This window comes from Diabrotica virgifera, chromosome 4 (assembly GCF_917563875.1).
Source record: "Diabrotica virgifera virgifera chromosome 4, PGI_DIABVI_V3a".
Classification (NCBI taxonomy): Eukaryota; Metazoa; Arthropoda; class Insecta; order Coleoptera; family Chrysomelidae; genus Diabrotica; species Diabrotica virgifera.
In genome coordinates, this window is record NC_065446.1 from 93,925,948 (window position 1) to 93,951,236 (window position 25,289).

The 25,289-nt window shown below is 33.3% G+C and overlaps 1 protein-coding gene across 2 annotated transcripts in view; it reads left to right on the forward strand.

Annotated features, from left to right (window-relative positions):
* Positions 1-25,289, forward strand: part of LOC114326083 (POU domain, class 6, transcription factor 2) — a 670,249-nt gene that overhangs the window by 97,885 nt on the left and 547,075 nt on the right. For both annotated transcript variants that reach the window (XM_028274303.2, XM_028274305.2), the window contains exon 2: positions 24,728-24,867. In XM_028274303.2, coding sequence (XP_028130104.1) covers positions 24,751-24,867 — 117 coding nt within the window. In that variant the 5' untranslated portion in view covers positions 24,728-24,750. The remainder of the gene's footprint in view (positions 1-24,727; positions 24,868-25,289) is intronic.

Here is a 25,289-nt window from a genome sequence, read left to right on the forward strand (position 1 = left end):
AGCGCTCATTGTTAATAATTAAAAATAACCGCTTAGTAATATAATAACAAAAATTTCTTCAGTATCTTGTAGGGGGGTCGTTAAAATTTTATTTGGTGACTTTCGGACTTTCTCGTGACTTTCGGTGACTTTCTCGTCACTTTCGGTGACTAATATAATTTTTAACTGAGTTATTAAGCCTTGAAAATGGTCATTTTCGTATTTTGCAAATTTTAAATAGCGTATAACTCAAGAACAATAAATTTTACAGAAAAGCACAAAAGACCTCTTTTGACCTTGCTCCGAATGACCCAAATGATGTAAAGAAAATTGTCCTAAATGAATTTTTTTTGTGAGTTTGTTTAAAAAAGTTGTTTAAACAATTTTTCGACCACAGTACCATCTGACACCCTGTGGATTCGTTATAAGGACCTCTTTTTGAGTAAGTTTGTGCAAAAAAATCGAACCGGAATAATTTACCTATCGGAGGCGACGATACAGCCTAGAACAGGCTGTATCGTCGAAAGCAAAATGCCGGGTCGCCGAACTATTTAAAGACAGTTTTCATGATGTCAATTGGTAGTACAAGAGAAGGTGGAATCTGCAACAACAAAACCTAATTTGTGGACAGGTCGCACAAAAGCAGAAAATTACTAAGCTTTTTCAAAGCTAACAAAACTTCAAAAAGAGTATGAGAATCCATTGCTGGATGAGATTTCAGCGGCTTTCAAGGAACACCTGCTAGGACTGGAGGCAAATCTAAAGGAATAATTTCTCCCCGTCTAGAACAACAAAGCATGGATAAAGAATCCATTTACAATGGACGTAGAATCCGAGACAGGACTTCCGGATTTAGATATTGAGTCAGTAAGTGAACTGTCGTGTGATAGGGCACTCAAAGACATATTTGACAAAATACTACTGATACATTTTTGGCTCTCTTTCCGACAGGAGTACCCAGTTTTAGCAGAAAAATGGATAAAGTTTCTGATTCCTTTTGTTACGACCTATAAGGGTGAGGCGGGGGTTTTCAACACTGGTTTTCCTCAAAAATAAATATAGAAACCATTTGAAAGTCGAACCAGACCTGATGATAAAATTAACATATTTTCCTCCAAACGTCAAGTTTTTAGTTAACCAGAAATAATTGCATTCTTCTCATTAATACAGTATTTGATTTTAATTTTGTATTATTAAGGGCCGGTTGTTCGAACGCTAATCAAAAATAATCATTATCAAATATTTAATTAATGTCACAACTGTCAATGTCAACTTTGATTGGGTTGCAGAAAACATAATTATTAATTACAATTATGAAATTAGTTAATCAATTATGTTAATAATTGTTATGTTAATTGATTAACTAATCTCATAATTATAATCAATTAGGTTTTCAGCAACCCAACCAAAGTTGACATTGACAGTTGTGACAGTAATTAAATATTTGATAGTGATCATTGCTGATTAGCGTTCGAACAACCGGCCCTAAATTTTTGTTTGAGCTAATGATTCTTTATTAGAATATATAAAACTATAATAAATATTTAAATATGTTTTCTTGTACACACACACCAGAGTATGCAAAAAAATTAGTGGGTCACCAAGGATAAGCACTTAAATAACCGGGCCATGAAAAAATAAGTTTGGGAAACGCTGGCCTAGAATATAAATATCACAATTTGAACATAATTATTTCCAGTAACATTTAATTTCTAGAATCGGTTGTTTGCGTGAATCAACTTTTACTAAATGGCATTGGGAAGAGTATACTTTAACTAGTTGGAGTCTACTTTTTGGTTTTGCTTAAACAATTATGAACCAAAATTTAGTAAAGATGACTCAAAATTAGTAAAATCGTATACCAATCGACGCAAAGTTAAACGAAGAGTTTAAATATTGACTTCCAGTTCTACTTTAGATTACTTTGGGTGAAAATCTAGGACTTACGAAGTCCAATTACTTGTTAATTAAATTTATGTCAAAAACTGAAATTCTGTAGTGTTTTTCAATTATATTCATATAAAATAAGTAAATACTTTAAAGATTTATTAATTAGTTATTCAATATTGATAATTATCGATTAAACATCGAAACCGGCCATCATGCAAAAGTCATCTGTCATTACTGTCACCCAAAATTTTTATTTCATCTGAAATAAAAAAATCTTAAATTGCATAATGTTTTTTACGATTGGCGATAAAATTTTGTATGCACCACGTCAGTAAAGACTCTTTATCGAACTCGTCTGTTACTCGCCTCGCTCGCTTAGCTCCCTCTGCTCGTAATATCAGACTCGTTCGATAAAGAGTCACTGTATAGGGCCTCCATTTTTGACCCTTCGCTTCGTTATCGAACGTATTCGCTTCGTATCTGTTTAGTATACGAAGCGAATACGTTCGATAACGAAGCGAAGGGTCAAAAATCGAGGACTTGGTACATAAATAACTATTTTACGAGTTATTAAGCCTTGAAAATGGTCATTTTCGCATTTTTCAAATTTTAAATCGCGTAAACTCGACAACATTCAATTTTATAGAAAAATCACAAAATACCTTTTTTTGCTCAGAATAACTCAAATGATCTAAAAAAAAATTGTTCGAAGTGAAAAAATTATTTTTGTGAATTTTTCTAAAAAAAATTGTTTAAACAGTTTATCGCCTGGCACCCAGTAGATTTGTTATAAGGACCTCTTTTTGAGTAAGTTTGTGCAAAAAATTCGAATCGGAGTAATTTCACTAACGAGGACGACGATACAGCCTAGACTAATTTAAACATATCAGTAACATTAATTTAATTTCTAGAATCGGCTGTTTGTGTGAATCAGAATCAACTTTTACTAAATGGCATTGGGAAGAGTATACTTTTCCTAGTTGGAGTCTACTTTTACTAGTAAATGTTGAATATAAATCTTCATTTTATATTCATAATCAACTTTTACTGAAACCAGCCGTTAGAGTCGACTCCAACTAGTTGGAGTCGACTCCAACTAGTTGGAGTCAACTCCAACTGGATAATCAACTTGAACTGTAACATATATACTTAATCTTTCTATTTTTTGTTGGCTTTCGGTAAGTTTCCTTTCCTTGCTTCCAATTATTTTTCAGTAGATCAACTCATTCGTTCTTTAGATAGACGAACAAATTAGAGATCTAATGTACGTTAAATGTACAATGTACAAACTCTTAAAAAGAAAAAACAAAAATCGAATTCACAGAAAGGCTGAAAATAAAGCAAAAAGGAGCGCCCTAAAATGAGGAAACAGTGGAGGAAAAATAAGGACATAATGTCAAACACTGCAAACGAAACGATTGGGTTGAAAAGAAAGAGAAACCAGAAAACTGATAACCCCTGACACATAACAACTAATAGAAGAAGGAAAGAAAATCAAAGAAGAAATGTTACAAAAGGAACCAATGAAGGAAAAGGGCTAGAAAGAAAATATACCAGTTAAAAAGCGAGCCAGAAAAGATTAAAGGAATTACGTAAATGCTAGAAACAGCTGAGCAATAAAAGGACCTGAGAACACAAAACACAATAGATTATACGAAATTTGACACGGAAAATACTAAAAAGTAGTAATCAGCTGAAAGGTAAACAAGGAAATATATTTAAAGCAGAACATGAAATAATACAAAGGACTCTTCGAAGAAATATACTCCAAACACGAGAAAACACCAGATAAAGACGAATAAAATAAACACTAGAATAGAGAAAACACCAGATATTGACGAATAAAATAAAAACGTTAGCTCAGATGAAATTACGAAAGAATAAATACAAAACACTGAATCAACTAAAATGACAAAGCTGCCTGAAGTGACAACCTACCAATAGATTTAATAAAGGCCGACGCAAACGAATCAGTAGAAATGTTACACAAACTCTTTAACAAGATATGGTCCGAGGAGATACTAAAGGAATGTACGAGGGTGTAATTATTTGATACCAAAAAGGGCGATCTAAGTAAATACGAGAATTGACGAGCCATAAAACTGCTGAGCGCCACATCAAATTAATGCCCAAGATCATATTGAACAAACTGAAGTCTGAGTTAGACAAGAAACTAAGAAGCAACCAAGCATGCTTTCGCTCTAAATTTTCCACTAACACATTTGTATTTTAAGAATTACCTTGGAACAAATAAGTGAATGACAAAGGAATATAAACATCCACAAGGAAAAAGTTTTCCTGTAGTTGGCTGTATACCATGTAATACAAAAAACATAAAATCCTTTATAAAAGGTATATATGGGCCATTCCACGAACATACGCCTGTTTTGGATTACTTGGACAACGAATATTTTACTGTGCAACATAAGAAGTACGAAAGTAAATGGCGCTAATAATTATTTCAATAAACAACAATGTAATTTGCAATTTACTTTCGTTCTTCTTATTTTACACAGTAAAATATTCGTTGTCGAAGTAATCCAAAACAGGCGTATGTTGGTGGAATAGAGTATACAACTTAAAATTACTAAAAAGGGCTACATCACAGAACTAGTATTCGATTGGTTGACCAATCATCAACAGTGCTTACCTAAAATGAATATAACCTGGTAAAATAATGCAAAGATTTTGAAATCTTAACTACGATTAAGGAAAGTTGTAGGTTATACTCAAGTGAAATTTACATGCTAACCACCAAGATATATTTTTACAAAAATATGTGGGTCTAAGCTGAGCGCCACATCAAATTAATGCCCAAGATCATATTGAACAAACTGAAGTCTGAGTTAGACAAGAAACTAAGAAGCAACCAAGCATGCTTTCGCTCTAAATTTTCCACTAACACATTTGCATTTTAAGAATTACCTTGGAACAAGTAAGTGAATGACAAAGGAATATAAACACAAGGAAAAAGTTTTCCTGTAGTTGGCTGTATACCATGTAATACAAAAAACAATAAAATCCTTTATAAAAGTATATATTTAAAATTCCTAAAAAGGGCTACATCACATAACTAGTTTTCGATTGGTTGACCAATCATCATCAGTGCTTACCTAAAATGAATATAACCTGGTAAAATAATGCAAAGATTTTGAAATTTTGACTACGATTAAGAAAAGTTGTAGGTTATACTCACGTGAAATTCACATGCTAACCACCAAGATATATTTTTACAAAAATGTGTGGTTCAAAGCCCTTTACAAGTGATCCGTCAAGGAAACATCGGTTAAAAATGCTAACTTAAGCATGGATGTTAGAAATATTTCGTTAATACGCCTCAGGTAACATCTGAGCTATGTGAACAAATCAAACCATAGCTCAGATGTTACCTGGGGCGTATTAACGAAATATTTCTAACATCCATGCTTAAGTTATAATTTTTAACCGATGTATCGTTGACGGATCACTTGTAAAGGGCTTTGACCCACATATTTTTGTAAAAATATATTTTGGTGGTTAGCATGTAAATTTCACGTGAGTATAACCTACAACTTTCCTTAATCGTAGTCAAAATTTCAAAATCTTTGCATTATTTTACCCGGTTATATTCATTTTAGGTAAGCACTGATGATGATTGGTCAACCAATCGAAAACTAGTTCTGTGATGTAGCCCTTTTTAGGGATTTTAAATATATACCTTTTATAAAGGATTTTATGGTTTTTTGAATATAAACATGAAATACATCAACCTGGTCAGATGATTGAGTAGAGGATACAAAGCCAGACTGGAACCTGCTGGAGAAGTGATAGAAGAAATAGCTATACAAAGCAGAGTTAAACAAGGATGCGTACTGTCCCCGCCACTATCTATAATTTTAATGGATTGGATCATCGAGAAAGTAAGCTATAAAAACAGGTATTGGGTGAAACTTGCACATTTGTCCCATAATCGAACAAAGCAACCATATTTATGCAGAAGCAGATCGACAAGTTTGCAGAATACTTTAATCTACTGGGACTTAATTTAGATAAAGAAAAAACGAAATTCTTAAAAAACAAACTGAAGAAACTAAAATTAAAATAAATGGAAGGCAAATAGAGGAAGTAGATATCTTTAAATATCTGGAATTAATCATGGAGAAAAAGAGCGGTAGTAGATCAGATGTAAAAAAAATAGTAAATGCACACTATGCCTTCTTAAGGTTTCGTGCATTTCTTTATAGGCGTTCACCGTAAACGGTGAAAAGCTTTTCTTAGCAGCATTCCGAAACATTTCTTCGCAACATGCATATAAATCCTTAACGAAAATCTAGAATACACGCGATATATCAGATTTAACCAAAATCAAAATATTTAACAACTGTATTAAGAGTACATTATTCTATGGCGCAAAATCTTAGAGACACAAAGAAACAACTACCAAAAAATTACAAATCTTTATAAACAAACCGTTGAGAAAAATCCTATAAATATACTGGCCTGATAAAATAACAAACTTAGAACTGTGGAGAAGAACAAACCAAGAGAAAATAACAGTCACGATTAAAAGAAGGAAATGGAAATTGAGTAAAGAAAGACCAAAATAATATAACTAGACAGGTAGTCGAATACGGCTAAAGCGCTGGTTTCCTCGAAAGCGGTGCCGACAACTTGCGACCGTAGCACTGCGATGAATTACGTCAGATTACGGTGAAAAACTCAAGGTTCTTCACTGCGGCAATGGAATGTGCAAGCTCAGCAAGAGGTGGCTTCCAACGCATCCTTGGAAACCACCGCTATTATTTCGCATGGTACAGTTTTTTATGATGTCATTCATCGCAGTATTACGATCGCAGGTTGTCGGCACCGTTTTCGAGGAAACCAGCGCTTAAGAAACGAGAGAGCGCCCAATACTCCATAAAGAGCGAAAGCAGTAGAGAGAAAGATTATAAAGTAGATAGTAAATGACGAACTAGAAAAACGAAAATTACTCTGGTATGGATATATGCGAAGGATAGACGACTGGACGAGACAAGAATACCGCTGAGAAGTTGGGAATGGAAACCAAATAGAAAGAGGAAAATAAGAAGTCCTAGATTACAGTGGAAGAGACAAATAAAAACAACAGTGGAAAAAAGAGGCTTCTAACAAATATATGACAAGAAAAAATGGCGATTGGAATGTGTTAAAAGGCAAACAGAATATGCTGTGTAAAGCCACGGATAAGTAAGTAAGCATGTAATACATATCTTTTTAATAGTAAGAAAAATCTAAAAACCTGCATTTTTTACACTTATATATTATATTAGGAGTCAACGCCCTTCGGTAGGGATCTATGGAGGAGTATCACCAAGCCGCAAGCGTTTATCCCTTGCCGTATCGCTCCTCCATATTCTGATCAGACGCCAGTTTATTCCAGACCAACTCGTAGATTCTATTGAATTTTATACTACGTCGTTGACCTTTTATTAATTTCAAATGACCCGGCTGGGGCTCGAATCACGATCGCAAATCCACTAAACTTGTCGATTGACTGCGCCTCAGCCAAGTTGGCCGTCCGATTGACCGATTTTTTACACTTAATTGTCAATAAAAAAAATTGTTAATTAAAATCAACGATTTTTTGACAAAATATTTGCAGAAAAGTTACATGTTTTCTTGATATAGGAATGTATCAAGTAAATCAGATAACATTCATACCAAACCCTTTTTTTAGTGCGTCAACGATAAATGGTCGAAATATACTAACCTAAGAGAATTGTAAATCTACCCCTTGACATTGTGAAAGTATGCAACTATACCTCAACGAATACATAATTTTCTTAGTTCTATATATAATAATCACGATAGAGAGAATTCGACAAACTATGATGCACTGAAAGAAGGGTTTGTTATGAACTTTACTTGGATAATATGAATTGTTCAGGAAAACTTATTTCCGCCAGCTATAAGTCGCATTTTGCGTTAGGGCCCAAAATATATGTAGTTTCAGCCTAATAAAAGCAGATACAAAGATAATGCAATTTAATTTTAAGTTAGCTTCCATACACGACCTTTACACGATCAATATTATTGAAGCAATATTATTGACGAATAAATGGTAAAAAAATGGTAGCGCTCACACGACTCAATAATATTTATCGAAAAAAATAAAATATGGTAGCCAACACGACTCCATAGCTTCTTATCTAGCTTAATTTTGTCTATTCAGCATCGTCCCACAGGATGGTGGCAATAAAAATCAGACCGATTTGATTTTCTTCAATATTATTGCCATGAAAATTATTGTTTCAATACGCTCCTTACACGTTCAATATATTGATGAATATCGATATTGCTTCAATAATATTGACCGTGTAAAGGACTAATTAAACATCTAAGATCCAACAACATCACGAGAAAAACCAAATGCAAAATATACAAAACCCTGATAAAACCGGTCCTTATATATGGATCAGAGACATGGACACTGTCGAAAAGCGATGGGAACCTACTAGGTACGTTTGAACGAAAAATCCTTAGATACATATATAAGGCAGTGAAAGAAATTGACTTATGGCGCAGAAAATATAATTTTTAACTATACGCAGCATACAACGAACCCGACGTCATAATATCCATAAAGATCGGACGTCTGCGCTGGATGGGCCATGTTGAACAGATGTTGGAGATTGAAACACCAAAACATATCATGATGCAGACACCAGTATGGAGAAGGTCAAAGGGAAGACCTAAACTTAGATACATGGAACAAGTGGAACAAGATCTGAAAACACTTGAGATTACCCACTGGAAGAACAAAGCGAAGAACAGAACAGAACGGCGGAAAATCCTAGAACAAGCCAGGACCCAAAAAGGGTTGTCGAGCTATGGATGATGATGATAAAGGTCGCCTAAATTTAGGTTTATATTTTTAAATGTTTTCACGTTTTTCGTTTTGGTAGATTGTCTTTTTTTTTGGTAATTTTTATTCACATTCTGCCTGTGGATCCTTTATCAACCGAAGAAAGTATTTATTAAACGCTTTTTTAAACGATTTTCTTTACTTCAATAGTTTGCATCAAATCTTTAGACGTTAATTTGACTGACTTTTCTTTAATGCAAATGAATGAAAATTTGCAGACATATGTATTCGCGGGAACAATACACTAATAGTCAATAAAAAAAAATTTGTGTATTAATTGTTTAAATAAAAAAAAATTTTAATGGAAAATGCTTAAATTCTCTGGTTTTTTACAATGTAGAAACTTGAAACTTTTACGGATTGTAGCTAATGATATGAACTACACATAATTTCACTTTTTACGTTAATCGTTTACGTTATGCTTCATAAATAAACAATACAGTTTAAAATTTTGAACGCTCATATATTTGTTTTTATATAAATCGGCGTTTATTCGTGTCAAATTTCAATACGATACGAAACAAAATTTCAACCAAAACTCGAATTCAAAAAATTCGTGTTTTTATCGTAGTCTTAGAAAAACCACCAGTAGAGACGTTTTGTGCTACAATTAACATTAGAATTCGTTTTGTCGTATTAATTAATTAAACGCTTTTCTTTAGTTCAATCGTTTGGGTCAAATCTTTGGACGTTAATTTTACTGCCTTTTCTTCAATGCAAATGACTAAAAATTTGCAGACATATGCATTCGCAGGAACAATACACGAATAGTCAATAAATGTTTTTTAAGTTTATTAATTGTTTAAATAAAAAAACGATATTAACGGAAAATGCTTAAATTCTCTTGTTTTTTACAATTAAGAAACTTGAAACTTTTACAGATTGTAGCTAATTATATGAACTATACATAATTTCACTTTTTACGTTAATCGTTTACGTTATGCGTCATAAATAAACAATAAGTTTCAAGTTTTTTGCCGATTCCGACTACTTTTCATGTTTGTACATCATAATATGTTTTATACATATTTTAATAAACATGACGATGTATTTATTTTAATGTTTGAAAAGTGTAAGACTAAAAAGTAAAAAATAAAAAATATGAAAAAAATATTTTTAAGAAACGCTTTTCTTTAGTTACGGGTGACTAAAATTAAACATATTATAAAAAAATCAACTAAAAAGCAAAAAATAAAAAAAAATTGAAAAAATCTAACGCATTCGTTAAAGAAAAGCGTGGTGCGAAAACCTTTTATTCGATGAAGACGCGCCACGCTTTTCTTTGACGAATGTGTTAGATTTAAAAAAAAATTATTTTTTGCTTTTTAGTTGATTTTTTTATATGTTTAATTTTAGTCACTCGTAACTAAAGAAAAGCGTTTCTTAAAAATATTTTTTTCATATTTTTTTATTGTTCTCTCTCTTCAGTTTCCTACATCTTCCATAATATTGTTCTCTTTTTTTTTTATTTTAACATTACTTTAATCTGAATTCGGCATTTTTTATTTCGTATAGCGCCGGCACTGTTCGAAGCCGTAGAAAGAGTGAGCGAGAAAGAGCGATTGCACGTGCCTACGCTCTTACACGTCGCGTCGTCCTAGGTTAGGGAACGTCTAAATTTTTTATGGGAGTTTCCCGAGAAGAATTTACGGTGTGAAACTTTGTTGACTTTTCCGGGTACAGTGTGCGTTTCTGACAGAAAAGGTCAATTACCTTGATCTTTGATAGTGCTACATTTTTTCTTGAAAAATAAAACTGGTATTCAATCGATTTTGATTTATTATCTCTTTTTTTATTTAACCTCACAATTTATTCACAATCTGTAAACGAAGTTACAATAAGTAAATGTTATGACCACTAGTGTAGGTGTCTTGGAGAAAATGATTCTTTAACAATTTTCTTTACATATATTTTACATAACTATAAAATTGTTTGACTCTGGGAACTAGGGCACATACAGTCGGAAAAATGAAAGACTACCCATGAACGAACATATAAAACACGCTGTATTTTCCTGTCACCGTGTCACAAAGAAAATCGCCCAGCGCAAGTACATGTAATAATAATTATTATTACATGTACTTGCGCTGGCCAATTTTTTGTGTGACACGGTGAAAGGAAAATACAGCGTGTTTTATATGTTCGTTCATGGGTATTCTTTCATTTTTCCTACTGTAATTAAAATCGTGATGGTAGATCACTAAGTAGGTGTAGTCCATCGAAGTTTGCGTCTAACTGGTTGTCTCATCAGGTTTCTTGCTAATACCTTGGGATGTGTCAACAAGGCCGTGCCGTGCTATGATGCGGCGAGGCAGTCGCATCAGGCGGCATCACAAGGGGGCGGCATAATCAGTAAAATCAAAATACAAATTGATCCATTCAATAATTAAAAAAATATATAGGACCAAGTGTCAGCCGAAAGTATAAATATTATATACATATAACGCTTATCTTTTTCTATAAGTTCTTTCTATAAGTTCTTTATTATTCCGACATTGAGGTATACGATATATGGATTTATGTTTTTACAGCAATGTTTTGTCTAAGCGAAAAAATAAAAAGTTACAGACAATCTTTCTACGACCAAATGAAAATTACTGCAGAAAATCTTGATATAAGTTGATTACGAAAAGTCTGTGGATGAGCTCTTAGCAGTGGAAGATAAATTTAAAATATATTTTTTCATCTATATTTTAGGCATTGTCATTAATGCTTTGATTGATCGATTTTCGCTTCTAGTAACTCCAAAAATTTAAAATTTTTATATGATAATTTTAAATTGAGGGAAATAGATGATAAAACAGTAGAAAAATATTGTATGAATCTTCATTCAATACTTTCAATATAAAAAGATAAAGAATCGGATATAGAGGCTATATTATATAGGCGGATATATCTTCTAGAAGAATTTCGTGATATATCCCAAATGATACCAAACCTCCATGAAAGCTTTAGGGGTTTTGAACTGTTTGCGACAAAATAACCTAATTTCTTTATACCTAAATGTAGTTGTATCACTATGAATTTTATTAACACTACCTTAGTAGTAACACTAGTCTCGGTAGCTAGTGGGGAACGAAGTTTTTCAAAATTAAAAATTATTAAAAACTATTTACAAAGCTCTATAAGACAAACAAAACTTAAAAAAGTTAGCACTCATTTCAATAAAGTCCACTCACTAGCTGCTACTTTAGACTACACCAATCTGATTGACGAATTTGGCAAAATTAAAGTCAGAAGAGTGAAATTGTAATTTTTGTAAATGCTATTTAATGTTAATACATATTTAAGTTAATTTAAAGTATGCTTTGTTTTTAAAATAAGTTTTCGTTCATTTTGTGTAGTTTCATTTAGTAAAAATAAAAAGTTTCAATAATATTTAATGGCGTAGTCGCAATATTTCGGCCCCAATGCTTTTTAAATGCATTCATTTTTTTTTAATACCGAGAGAACTAATAAATATTTTTGAAAAATTTAAACGCAGAATGAAAAATTACATTGTTACCGAGGGCCGAAAGTCCCTTAGAATAAACAAACAGTTTCTTTTGAATGAGATATTTGAAAATAAAAATCACACTAAATTTTTTCTTTTTTTTTATCACTGTAACTTATTAAAATAAACATTATTGAAGTTTTCAGGAACTTTCAGCCCTCGGTAATAACGTAATCTTTCATTCTGTGTTTAAATTTTTCAAAAATATTTATTAGTTTTCTCATGATTCGAAAAAAAAAATTAATACATTTAAAAAGCACTGGAGCCGAAATTTTGCGCCTACCCCCTTAAGGGGCGGCATTCCGAAGACTTGCATCATACTGAAAAGATGTACCGCACGGCTCTGTGTGTCAATCTTTCTTCGTATTTCTGAGCGAAGTTACCCATTTCTTCTTTTACCGTTGCAATTTTTAGGTGTGTCTAATGGTATTATTTGTAACATACCATGTGGCATTTGTGATAATGCGTTTTTTCTGTTACGCTTTGGTCACACGGGCGATTTTTTACGTCATTGGTTTGACTGTTTGACTACCTCCTCCACTAATTTTAGATGAAATCATTTCATCTAAAATTTCGTTTTTTTTATACATTTTATGAGTTTAATATTTAAAATATAAACGAACTGTTTAAAGTATATTAATTTCGTTGAAATCATATAATAGAAGTATAACTTCTTATGTGCGTACAAAGTACACACACATTCTTTTTTTAATTGTTTGGCCTTAATGTATGCCGTACGCTAAATAAATTAAATAAAAACTAAATCGAAAAACGAACTAAAAATTAGTAATATTATCGTCCGATTTGCAAGGTAGAAATAAATGAAATAAAGCACAAAAAGCTGCACGTTAAAATGGAAATGTCACCGTTCGTAAATAGACGTATAATAGAAGTTTATTCGCATAATTCTGTCGAAATACCTGCCTGGTTATAAATATACAGCAAAACTGAAATTTAAATCGTTTTGCAGCTCAAATAAATTGCATCAAAATTATTCAAATTTTCACGTGATTAAAATTTCCCTTTAACTCGTATAACCTCATCATTTCATTGTTAAGTGGAAAAATATATGTGTGGTCGGCGGACAAAAGCAGACAAGTCAATTTTTGAGAATTTTTTTTATTTATTAAAATCATCTAAAAAAAAATATCTACCGCTGGAATAAAACAGATAAGTCAAATGGTATACTTGTGGTTCCATATCAAATAGTGATCTTTTTCATACTTAAAATTGTATTCATTATAGAGGTGAACTCAACCAATCAAGTCCTTTTATCTGGTTTAGATCGGCGTGTGCCTAACCAAAACTTTTGACTTAACTGATTAGGGACATTTGTGGATTTATCCACTAAGTGAAATGCTAACTAGCTGAAGACTGAGGGAGTTATGAAAAGGAATATTATGTTAATTATTCATTTAATTTGTAATTTCGGTATTGATTACATTGTGTTTCTTACGTTTCTTATCTCTTTTAATGGTGTGGTTAATAATATATGGTGTGTAATGTGTAGTAAGCACATTTCATGAAAATAGTCAAAATACAGTCGGAAAAATGAAAGAATACCCATGAACGATCACATCAATTACTGATTTTGTATTTGCTGTCTTTTTCTATAACAAACGTTTGTTATTTATAGAAAAAGACAGCAAATACAAAATAAGTGATTGATGTGATCGTTCATGGGTATTCTTTCATTTTTCCGACTTGTACATATGTTACAGTTCAAGTTGATTCTCAGTTAGAGTTGACTACAACTAGTTGGAGTCAACTCCAACTGGATAATCAACTTGAACTGTAACACTTACACCAAATCAATATTTGTAATAGATATTATGCTCTGCTCTATGAAAGTAAGGACTTAAAAATGAAATTTTTAACAGGGCAGAGCAGGGTAAACTATGTGTAGAACTCTTCAACAAAAACACTTTTAGAGGAAGTGAAGTAATATTTTTTATTTTAATAATTGTAGATAAGCCTTTTATTGAACATTAAATGTAATTTTATTGTACTCAAAGAGACTCATATCCTATCCAAATTTATTCAAAGGAATTTAAAAACCCTTACCTTGGGTTTAAAAAGCCAAAACTTGGTACATGTTTTGCCTGCAATAAATTTATTATGCAAATAAACATTTGTAAAATTTGTACAAATGACCAGAATGAAAAACTCTCTTCAGATCATTTTTTCTCCTTCTTAGCCTTCTATCGTCCACGTTTGGACATAGGCCTCTCTCAACTCCTTCCATCTGTCTCTATCCTGAGCAACATAGGTATTTCTAATTTGTTCTGGCTACTCTTTTAATATCATCAACCCATCTCATCTGTGGTCTTCCTCTCGGTCGTTTACTTTGGTAAGGTGTCCAATTTTGTATTGTTGCATTCCAACGTTGGTCTTTTTGTCTAGCAGTGTGGCCAGCTAAGCTCCATTTAAGTTTGGCAACTTTTGTTGTTTTGTCCTCGACTTTTGTTTTTGATCTTACCCAGTCGTTCCTCTTTTTATCTGACAGTCGTATACCTAACATTGCTCTTTCGATAGCTCTTTCTGTTGTGGCTAGTTTATTCATATTTGCCTTGGTTAGGGTCCAGGTTTGACATCCATATGTCATAATAGGAAGGATGTACTGGTTGAACACTTTGTTCCTTAAGTGTTGGGGTATTTTGCGGCTCTTAAGTATCCAACTAAGTTTTTCAAATCCTGCCCATGCTAGTCTTGCTCTCCTAGTAATTTTCTTCAGATCACAAGTCGCACCAAATTTAATCAAAGAAGCACATCAAGCGTATGATGTAAAAAGCAGAGATACAGAAATGACAAAAAGAAGCTGTAGAGAAATGTACCGAAATAGAAAGACTACAAGCCAAGAATAATAATTTTAATGTACACAAAAAGGTAAAAGAAGTAACGGGTACTTTTAAAAACCGAACACAAATGAAGCTCTTAGACACCAATGAGTGTCTACATATAATATATCAAATTCATCGTTCAAATAATATCAAAGCTGAATTTTTAAAACTCTTGGAGGAAGGAGGAATAAACTGGATCACGGCTGTCTTCAATAAAATATACAATACAGGAATCATCCCTGATAATTGGCTAGAATCAGAATTTATAGCGATACCTAAAAAACAGGGGGCTAAAAAGTGCAAAGAATATCGATCAATCAGCCTAATGAGCCATATGTTGAAACTGTTTCTTAGCGTCATCCATGGAGGAATTTATAAGAAGTGCGAGGAAGAAATATCGGACAGACAGTTCGGGTTCATTAATGCAGTGGGTACCAGATAGGCACTTGTCGGAATACATGTCCTGATTCAAAGATGCAATGACGTTAACTGCGACGTATACGCGTGCTTGATCGACTATGAAAAGGCATTAGACAGAGTTCAACACCAAAAGATGATTAACATTTTAAAAGAAGCAGACTTGGACGACAAAGCCCTCAGAATAATTTCAGAACTCTACTGGAATCAGACCGCATATTATGAAAATTAACGGAGAAGAAGCATATCACATAAAAATACTACGTGGAGTTAGACAGTTATGTATCCTATCTCCGTTGATATTTAATATGTACTCAGAGAGAATTTTTAACGAGGCTCTGTACGGAGTGACGAAGGCAGCCTTCTAAATGGAGAAAGAGTAAACAACATTAGATATGCTGACGACACCATGGTGATAGCAGATAGTTTAAGGAAACTTCAGAGGCTAATGGACAGAATTAACAAGTACACTCAACAGTACGGACTAAACAATAAAACAAAAAAAAACGAAACAAATGATTATCAGCAAGGATAATATAAACGGAACCTATCTATACATTAATGGAACCCAGATAGAGCGCGTAAAACTAGAGAACCCAGAGAGAGCGCCATAGAGCGTATTGCTACCTGGGAACTATTATAAATGAGCAGTGGAGCAGTATACAGGATAAAGTGCCGCACAGGAAAAGCAAGAACGGCCTATAACAAAATGAGCGCCATCATCAAAAGATACAACATATCCCTAGATACAATGAGACATTTGAGATGTTATGTTTTCTCTGTATTATTGTACGGAGCGGAGGTATGAACGCTTACAGACACCACTATTAAAAAACTTAAAGTATTTGAGATGTGGCTTTATAGAAGAATGCTGAGAATATCATGGACAGCAAATATCACGAACAAGAAGGTTCTACGGAGAATGAAGAAGAAACAGGAGATTGTGTTTACCATCAAACGCATAAAATTGCAATATCTGGAACATGTTATGAGAAATCAGCACCGTTACTCCCTGCAGCAGTCCATATTGCAAGGTAAAGTCAAAGGCAAGCGGGGACCCGGTAGAAGGAGAATATCATGGCTGCGGAATTTGAGAAGATGGTTTAAGAAAACCTCAACGGAACTGTTTCGAGCCGCAGCGAGCAAGGTTATGATTGCCAATATGATTTCCAACATCCAAAATGGATAGGAACCAGAAGAAGAAGAAGGAGGCTTGTCGAAAATCTACAGATTTGGTAGATATCTATGTCGTGCTCCCAGGTCTTAGATAATATTTGTTTTACTTTGAAAACCTGGTCAATAGTAGACCGTCCTGGTCTGAATCCAGCCTGCTATTCTCCTATAATTTGTTCTGTGAAGTGACTTCATCTCCGATTTATGATCCACGTAGACATCTTATAACTTACACAGAGTAAGGATGTGCCTCTACAGTTTTTCGAGCTTTCGACAGAGTTTGTCTTCCTTGTGAATTGGGCAGAGAATTGCTTTTTTTTTCATCTAAATTATTCAAATTTTCAGGTGATTAAAATTCCCTTTAACCCGTGTAACCTCATCATTCCCTTTTTTAGTGTTAAGTGGAAAAATATGTGTCTTCATTAATTTTAAATATAGTCCGTCTAGAAAGTATCCGGAATTTTATATTTTTCCTAATTTTAATAGATTTCCTTTTTGTAACATTTTAAGTAGTACGTTCTTTAACGGTAAAATATTGCAAAACCTCTAAATTTTAAAGAACCGCTTGGATTGACATGAAATTTGGCATACACATAGCTAACAAGTCAACGAAAAAAAGTGATATTGTGCCGATATGTGCTTTTGTCCCGGGGGTGCTTTTCACCCCCTCTAGGGGGTGAAAAAATATTCTTCCAAAAAAAAAGTCCGGAAATGGATAAACTAACTAATTTTAAGTAACTTTTGTTCTATAGAGTTTTTTCACTAAGTCAATACTTTTCGAGTTATTTTCCAGTGAATATGTTCATTTTTTCAACAAAATAACCACGCTTTTAGACGGTTTTTCGCAAAAACTCAAATAGTAAGTATTTTGCCGAAAAAAAATTCTTAGCAAAAATATAGCCTGTAAAAAATTTAAAAAAATGGTGTATATATCACGTCTCTATACCTAGTAGAAGCAGAGTTATAGCTAATTAAAAATAGGTTCATATTCGTCAAATTCCAAGTGGAATATTTTAACGTGAAATAACCAAAAATGAATCACATTTTGGGGAAAACTCATTACAACTTATTTAAAGTGTTTAAATAAAGCTTCATTTTTGTTTTATAAAAAAAAATTCTAGCATCAAAAGTAAACAAGTTATGCTCAAAATAAAGTTAGTCCCTTTTTTTTGGTTAAGAAATCGGGAAAATCACCCCCTAATTAGTATCTCAAATGAACTTAATCGTTACGACTTTACAAGGACTCGTGTATGTATTGTATATATGATCTGTAAGTTTCATCGGTTCAAAGTCCTTATTTTTGAAAGGGCTGTAGTTAAAAGGGGTTGAACGAGTCACTGATCACGAATGTATGCAAATTTAGAAACACCAAATCTTAATCAATTTTTGTCTTACAAAAAAACAAAAAAATACATTATATTCAGAAAAGCAATGCTGTCTTTTTTTGTTTTTCTAGATTTTTGGTATCTCTAACAATTTTTAAGTTATTTTGAAAAAAAGCAAAACTTTTTGAAAAATTTTACTTTAAAATCAAATTTTTTCAAAAATAAGCACTTTGAATCGATGAAACTTATAGATCATATGAACACAACATAAGAAAAATAATTTGTGGAGCGGTAATGATTAATTTCATTTAAGTTGCTAATTAGGGGGCGGTCTTCCCGATTTTTTTTGCCAAAGTAAAAGGGACCGACTTTATTTTGAGCGTAACTTGCTTAAATTTAATGCTAGAATTTTTTATAAAAACAGAAATAAAGCTTTTTTTAAACACTTTAAAAAAATTTAAATGGGTTTTCTCCAAAAAGTGCTTAATTTTTTGGATATTTTACTTGGAAATATTCTATTTGAAATTTGGTGAATATGAATCTATTTTTTATTGGCTATAACTCTGGTTCTACGAGGTCCAGAGACCTAACGTGTACACCATTTTTTTTTAACTTTTTTACAGGCTATATTTTTGCTAAGAACGTTTTTTCCGACAAAATACTTACTTTCTGAGTTATTTACGAAAAACCGTCTAAAAATGTAGTTATTTTGTTGAAAAATGAACATTCTCACTCGCAAATAACTCGAAAAGTGTTGACTTGGGAAAAAGCTCTATAGACCAAAAGTTACTTAAAATTAGTCAGTTTATCCATTTCCGGACTTATTTTGGACATATATTTCTTCACCCGCAAGAGGGGGTGAAACTCACCCCCAGGGCAAAAGCACACATCGGCACAATATCACTTTTTTTCTTTGACATGTAAGCTATGCGTATGCCAAATTTCATGTCAATCCAAGCGGTTCTTTAAAATTTAGAGCAAAAACCGTGAAAGAATGTACTAAAGACAAAAGTAATGCATCAAGTAGGTTGTGCCGATAGTAGGTTATGGACAAAATCTCATGACAACACCATCTGTCAAATATTGTTGTTTGTAAACAGACTTAAGATTTGTGAAATAATGTCGCAAGTAGAAAAAAGAAAAGTGGTGGAATATTTGTATAGAAAGGGTGTCCGAAACGTTAAAAAATTAGTGCAATTGGCTGAACTCGGAAAAAGTGCAGTGTATGAGACAATAAAGAGGATAAAAAATGACATAGATATGAGACATAGACCAGTTTCGGGTAGACCGCTTAAGATTCGCGGAAACAATTTAAATGCTTTAGTGGCTTTAGGACGACAAAATCCTCGCCTAGAATTTCGAAAATTAGCGAACAGTTTTGGAAATCAACGAAGAATAAAAGTGTGTCCAGAAACTGTGTGCATGTCACTGAAAAAGCAAGGCTAAAATCCCTACAATGACACCTCGGCAAAGGCAACGAAGAATAGATTCTTGTCAACGTTTTCGAGAAGATAATTTTAATAATGTCTTTATATATTATGAAAGTTGTTTCCAGCTCGGTGCAAATCATCTAAAAGTCCTATCAAGAGAAAATTCCGTTCAAATTTCCAAATTTCCCACTAAAATAAAGGTTTGTGAACAATATATCAGCGTGGTGCTACAACTCTCTGTATAGTTAATGGTACTGTTGATAGTGCGAAATATTGTGACATCTTAAATGGTTTTCTTCTTGAAACGGCTCATGTTTTATATCCAGAGGGGTGGCGTTTTCAGCAAGATAATGCAAGATGCCATACTTCTGCTTATACTCAAGCTTGGATGCAAGAACACGAATTGGCAACAATTCCGTGGCCAGCAGCATCTCCAGATCTTAGCCCCATTGAAAACATATGTGGAGTCATGAAGATTGAAGTGGAACGAGCCGCGCCACGAGATAAAGAAGTTTTGATTCGGTCAGTTTTGCAGGCCTGGAACACCATTACCGAAAATTATGGCCTTGACCTAGTTTCGGGTGTACCTGGACGTTTAGTTAAGTGTTTAGATTTAATTGGAGGTTGTATAAGTAAATGAGATGAATTATTTGTTGAAATTTTATATTTCAAGTGATAGAAATAAATACCGTAAAATTATAATTCTGCTTTCTTTTTTCCGGGTACTTTTCAGACGGACTATATATAGCAGTCATTAGTTATGTAATACATTTCTTATTTTAATATAAAACTTGTTTAATTACAAGATCTTGCGATTAAAAACCTGTCTTAAAATAAACGTACATATATCTAATAATAATAATCGTTATTGATCTTACATAAATTAGTGTTAAATACTTTAAAAAGTACCTCGTACAGTTTTTATCAAATCAAGAGCTCTTTAAACAGAAACAACACATAGTCCGGGCTGTATCGTCGCCCCCGTTACGTAAATTATTCCGATTCGATTTTTTTCTACAATCTTACTCAAAAAAAGGTCCTTATAACAAATTCACAGGGTGCCAGGCGGTACCGTGGTCGAAAAATTGTTTAAACATTTTTTTTAAATCAATGGGAAAATCCCAATAGTTGGCTGTATACCATAGTTTAAAAAACCAAACGGGGTTTTTTTAAACCAAATTCACAAAAATAATTTCTTTACTTCGAAAATTTATTTTTAGATCACTTAGGACATTATGAGCAAAAAAGGTCTCTTGTGATTTTCCTCTAATTGAGGAGGCTTAATAACTCGGTTAAAAATTATTACTATGGAAGTCAAGAAGTGACCAAATCAAAGTTTAAAGTCCCCCCTACAAGATCCTGAAGAAATTTGTGTCGTTATTGTATTACTAAGCGGCTATTTTAATGATTAACAATGAGCGCAAGCACGCCGTCAGCGGTGAGTGCGAAAGAGACCATTCCGATCGTCCCGTCCAATGGTGCATTTCACTCGCACTCACATTGACGGCCGCCTCGAACGCTTTTAGCGCTCATTGTTAATAATTAAAGATAACAGCTTAGTAATAAAATAATGACAAAAATTTCTTCAGGATCTTGTAAGGGAGGCTTTAAACTATGATTTTGTAACTTTCTGATTTTCATAATAATTTTTAACCGAAAGCCTTGAAAATGGCCATTTTCGCATATTGCAAATTTTAAATCGCTTATAACTCGATAACAATCAATTTTAGAGAGAAATCACAGGAGACCTTTTTTGCTCCGAAGTGAAAAAATTGTTTTTGTGAATTTGTTAAAAACAATTTTAAACAATTTTTCGACCACGGTACCGCCTGGCACCCTGTGTATTTGTTATAAGGACCTCTTTTTGAGTAAGTTTGCGCAAAAAAATCAAATCGGAATAATTTACCTAACGGGGGCGACAATACAGCCTGGGCTAACAGACGATGGACATGGGAAAGCCCTGATGGAAACACGAGGAACGAAATCGACTATGACTTAACAAACAAAAAAATATTTAAAAACGTGTGTGTTAAACCACTTTAGTGCAAGCAGTGTTCATAGGTTATTAAGAGCGAAAATAACGATATCGACCGAAAAAGAAAGACTCAAAATGATAAATAAGAAACAACCAAAAAATGGACAAAATAAAAATAAATGTCTTTTGCTACAACTTACATTTGGCAACCTGGCAGTGTCATTTATTTGACACAGAGAAGGTACATATTTTTTTATAAACAGTCGTAATTACCTGTACCTCGAGAATTCTCGAGAATATGTTAATTACGTACGGTGAAGCTCACTGTGACAGTAATAGGACTGTATATTAGACTTTATATTAGACTATATATTAGACTTTATTATGTTGAACGCTATCCCGAACGACGAATCGGACATCCTAATGCCCGAAGTTTTGTGAATGTTTATTAGAGACGGGATGTGTGGTGCCTAAAAAACTAGCGGTAGAACAAAAAGTAACCATAGACTAAATGCAGAAGATGCGATTTTGGATATCGTCACTAATAATCCAAGAGTAAGTACCCGATCTATGGCTAGAATGGTTGATATTTCTAAAAACATTGTTTAGAAGACATTTATGGAACAACTATTCCATTCTTACCATTACCAACGAGTACAAGATTTACACCAAGGCGATTTACCTCGAAGATTAAGGTTTTGTAGATGGTTTCAAAACAAAATCGCCAGAGAACCCGAATTTCCGTGCAAAGTGTTGTATGCAGATGAAGCTTGTTTTACGAGAAATAGTGTATTCAACTTTCACAATTCCCACGTGTGGAATGACGTAAACCCGTGTGCTACACTTGAGTCCAGGGATCTTTACCCGTGCGTCATTAATACCTGGCGAGATAAAACACATATTTGATAACTCAAAATTTAACCCGTGATAAGAGCAGTAGCTACTTACTGTCACTTGCTGTTGCGTCTAATAAAATTCAATTTCCGACTTATCATCGACTTATTTCGTCTACTTTAAATGACGACGCACGGCTAAAGAATCCTGGACTCAACTGTATACGTAGGACAAAATTTCAAAAAAAAATTAGCATAAATTTATGAGCTGGGATTGGACCATACGAACTTCTTAGAAGATTGAATGGAGAAATATAATTAAATTTGCAACATGTTCTACCGATACTGATTGAAAACGTACCTTATTGTAATAATAATTTTTCATGTAAGTTAAAACACTATACAAATATACACTATATTTAATGAACACAAATACATATGCTTTTTCTCTTTCACTGTTATCAGTATCAGTATCAATACATAATATTATGCCTAACGATCGGTGATTCATGATAGTTGATTCACAGTTATTTTAACGTAGTATAACAGGGAACGCAACGTTGCCGGCTGTATTTGCTTTTCTGTGGACAATAATTAAATGGATTACAATTAAATTTTTTTTTGAAAACGGTTGACTGTACCGAAAAATATTATAAGACTTTTTGAAGTGAAAACTTCTTTAGGGACGTTGTGCGATTTTTGGATAGGGGAAAAAGCATTGAATTCGCGACGTCATCGCGACCGTCATCGCTACCGTCATTGCGACCGTCATCGCTTATGCTATATATTATTTGTATGTATATATAAATTGTATAGAAGTATTTAAGTTTAAAATAAATGCAAAACCTATTTTAGTATGGGGAAACAAGATTTATTTCGCGACCGTCATCACGACCGTCATCTCTTCGGTGAAATAGATTTTGTACGTATCTATATTATGTGTATCTATACATAAATTGTATAGAAGTATTTAAATTTAAAATAAATGTAAAACCTATTTTTGGATGGGGAAAAAAGATTTATTTCGCGACCGTCATATCTTCGGCGAAATAAATTTTGTACGTATATGTATTGAAGTGAAAACTTCTTTTGGGGACGTTGTGTACTTTTTAGATGGGGAAGAAGTATTGAATTAGCGACCGTCACGCTTCGGCGAAATAAATTTTTGAAGAGAAAACTTCTTTAGGGACGTTGTGCTCCTTTTGGATTTAAAAAAGTATTAAATTAGCAACCGTCATCGCTTTGATGAAATAAATTTTGGAAGTGAAAACTTCTTTAGGGACGTTGTGCACTTTTTGGCTGGGAAAAAGTAATAAATTAGCGATCGTTATCGCTTCGACGAAATAAATATTTGAAGTGAAACTTCTTTAGGGGCGTTGTGTACTTTTTGGATGGAGAAAAATTATTAAATTATCGACCGTCATCGCTTCGACGAAATAAACATTTGAAGTGAAAACTTCTTTAGGGACGTTGTGCTCTTTTGGATTTAAAAAAGTATTAAATTAGCGACCGTCATCGCTTTGATGAAATAAATTTTGGAAGTGAAAACTTCTTTAGGGGCGTTGTGCACTTTTTGGCTGGGAAAAAGTAATAAACTAGCGACCGTCATCGCTTCGACGAAATAAATATTTCAATTGAAACTTCTTTAGGGACATTGTGCACTTTTTCGATGGAAAAAAGTAATTTATCAGCGACCGTCATCGCTTCGATGAAATAAATTTTTGAAGTGAAAACTTCTTGAGGGACGTTGTGCACTTTTTGGACGGGGAAAAATGATTAAATTAGCAACCGTTATCGCTTCGAAGAAATAAATCTTTGAAGTGAAAATTTCTTTAGGGACGTTGTGCACTTTTTGGATGGGGGAAAAGTATTAAATTAGGGACCGTCATCGCTTCGACGAAATACATTTTTGAAGTGAGAACTTCTTTAGGGACGTTGTGCACTTTTTGTATGGGAAAAAGTATTAAATTAGCGACCGTCATCGCTTCGAAGAAATAAATATTTGAAGTGAAAGCTCCTTGAGGGACGTTGTGCACTTTTTGGATGGGGAAAAATATTAAATTAGCGACCTTCATCGCTTCGACGAAATAAATATTTGAAGTGAAAACTTCTTGAGGGACGTTGTGCACTTTTTGGATGGGAAAAATTATTGAATTTGCGACCGTCATCACTTCGCTGAAATAAATTTTGTATGTATATAAATTATGTGTATGTATACATAAATAGCATAGGGCATACGCATCGCGTATATGATATAGGTATAGCACTTCTTTTTGGATGGAGAAAAAGCATTGAGCTTGTCATTTATATACTATAAGAAGTTTTCACTTCTATGTCGCTACTCCCACGAGTGCCTTAAATTTTTTTTTAATGGTGCACTCAGCCCATACCTTTAAGGAACGCACTATTTTCAGGGACACCCTGAAGACCTGTATATAAAAGAAGACCTGTATATAAAATTAATTTAACTAAAGTTTGTTTCGTTTCAGACGAATCAGGATGCGAGGCTGACATGGCAGAAGGTAGCGTCGAGGAAGACAGTAACGAAATGTTAGGTCCTACTTTAGCACCCGTTCTTCATACCATGCAAACTTCAACCCCATCAAATTTAAGCTGTAAAGAAGAAGAGGTAAGTTTTTCATTTGCTAATCGAAATTTTGTAAAATATCTCTCTGTATTTGAAAGTACTTCTATTTTACTTGGCTTACAATAGTTTCAGTGTCAAAAAGGTTTTGATTCTTGTATAAATGTATTATACAGGGTGTCCCAAAAGTAGCGAAACGGTAAAATATTTCGCGAAGTCAACATCGGATCGAAAAACTGAAAAATACGTGTTCAATAATTTTCAAAAATCTATCAAATGACATCAAACACGTCCCCCAACTCCACCCCCTGGAGATGGGGTGGGGGTAGCTTTAAAATCCTATATATAAACCCCCAGTTTTTATTGAAGATTTAGATTCATTACGTAAAAGTAAGCAACTTTTTATTCGAGTCATCTTTTCGAATTGTGGATAGATGGCGCTATAATATATTTATTCCCTGTGTAAT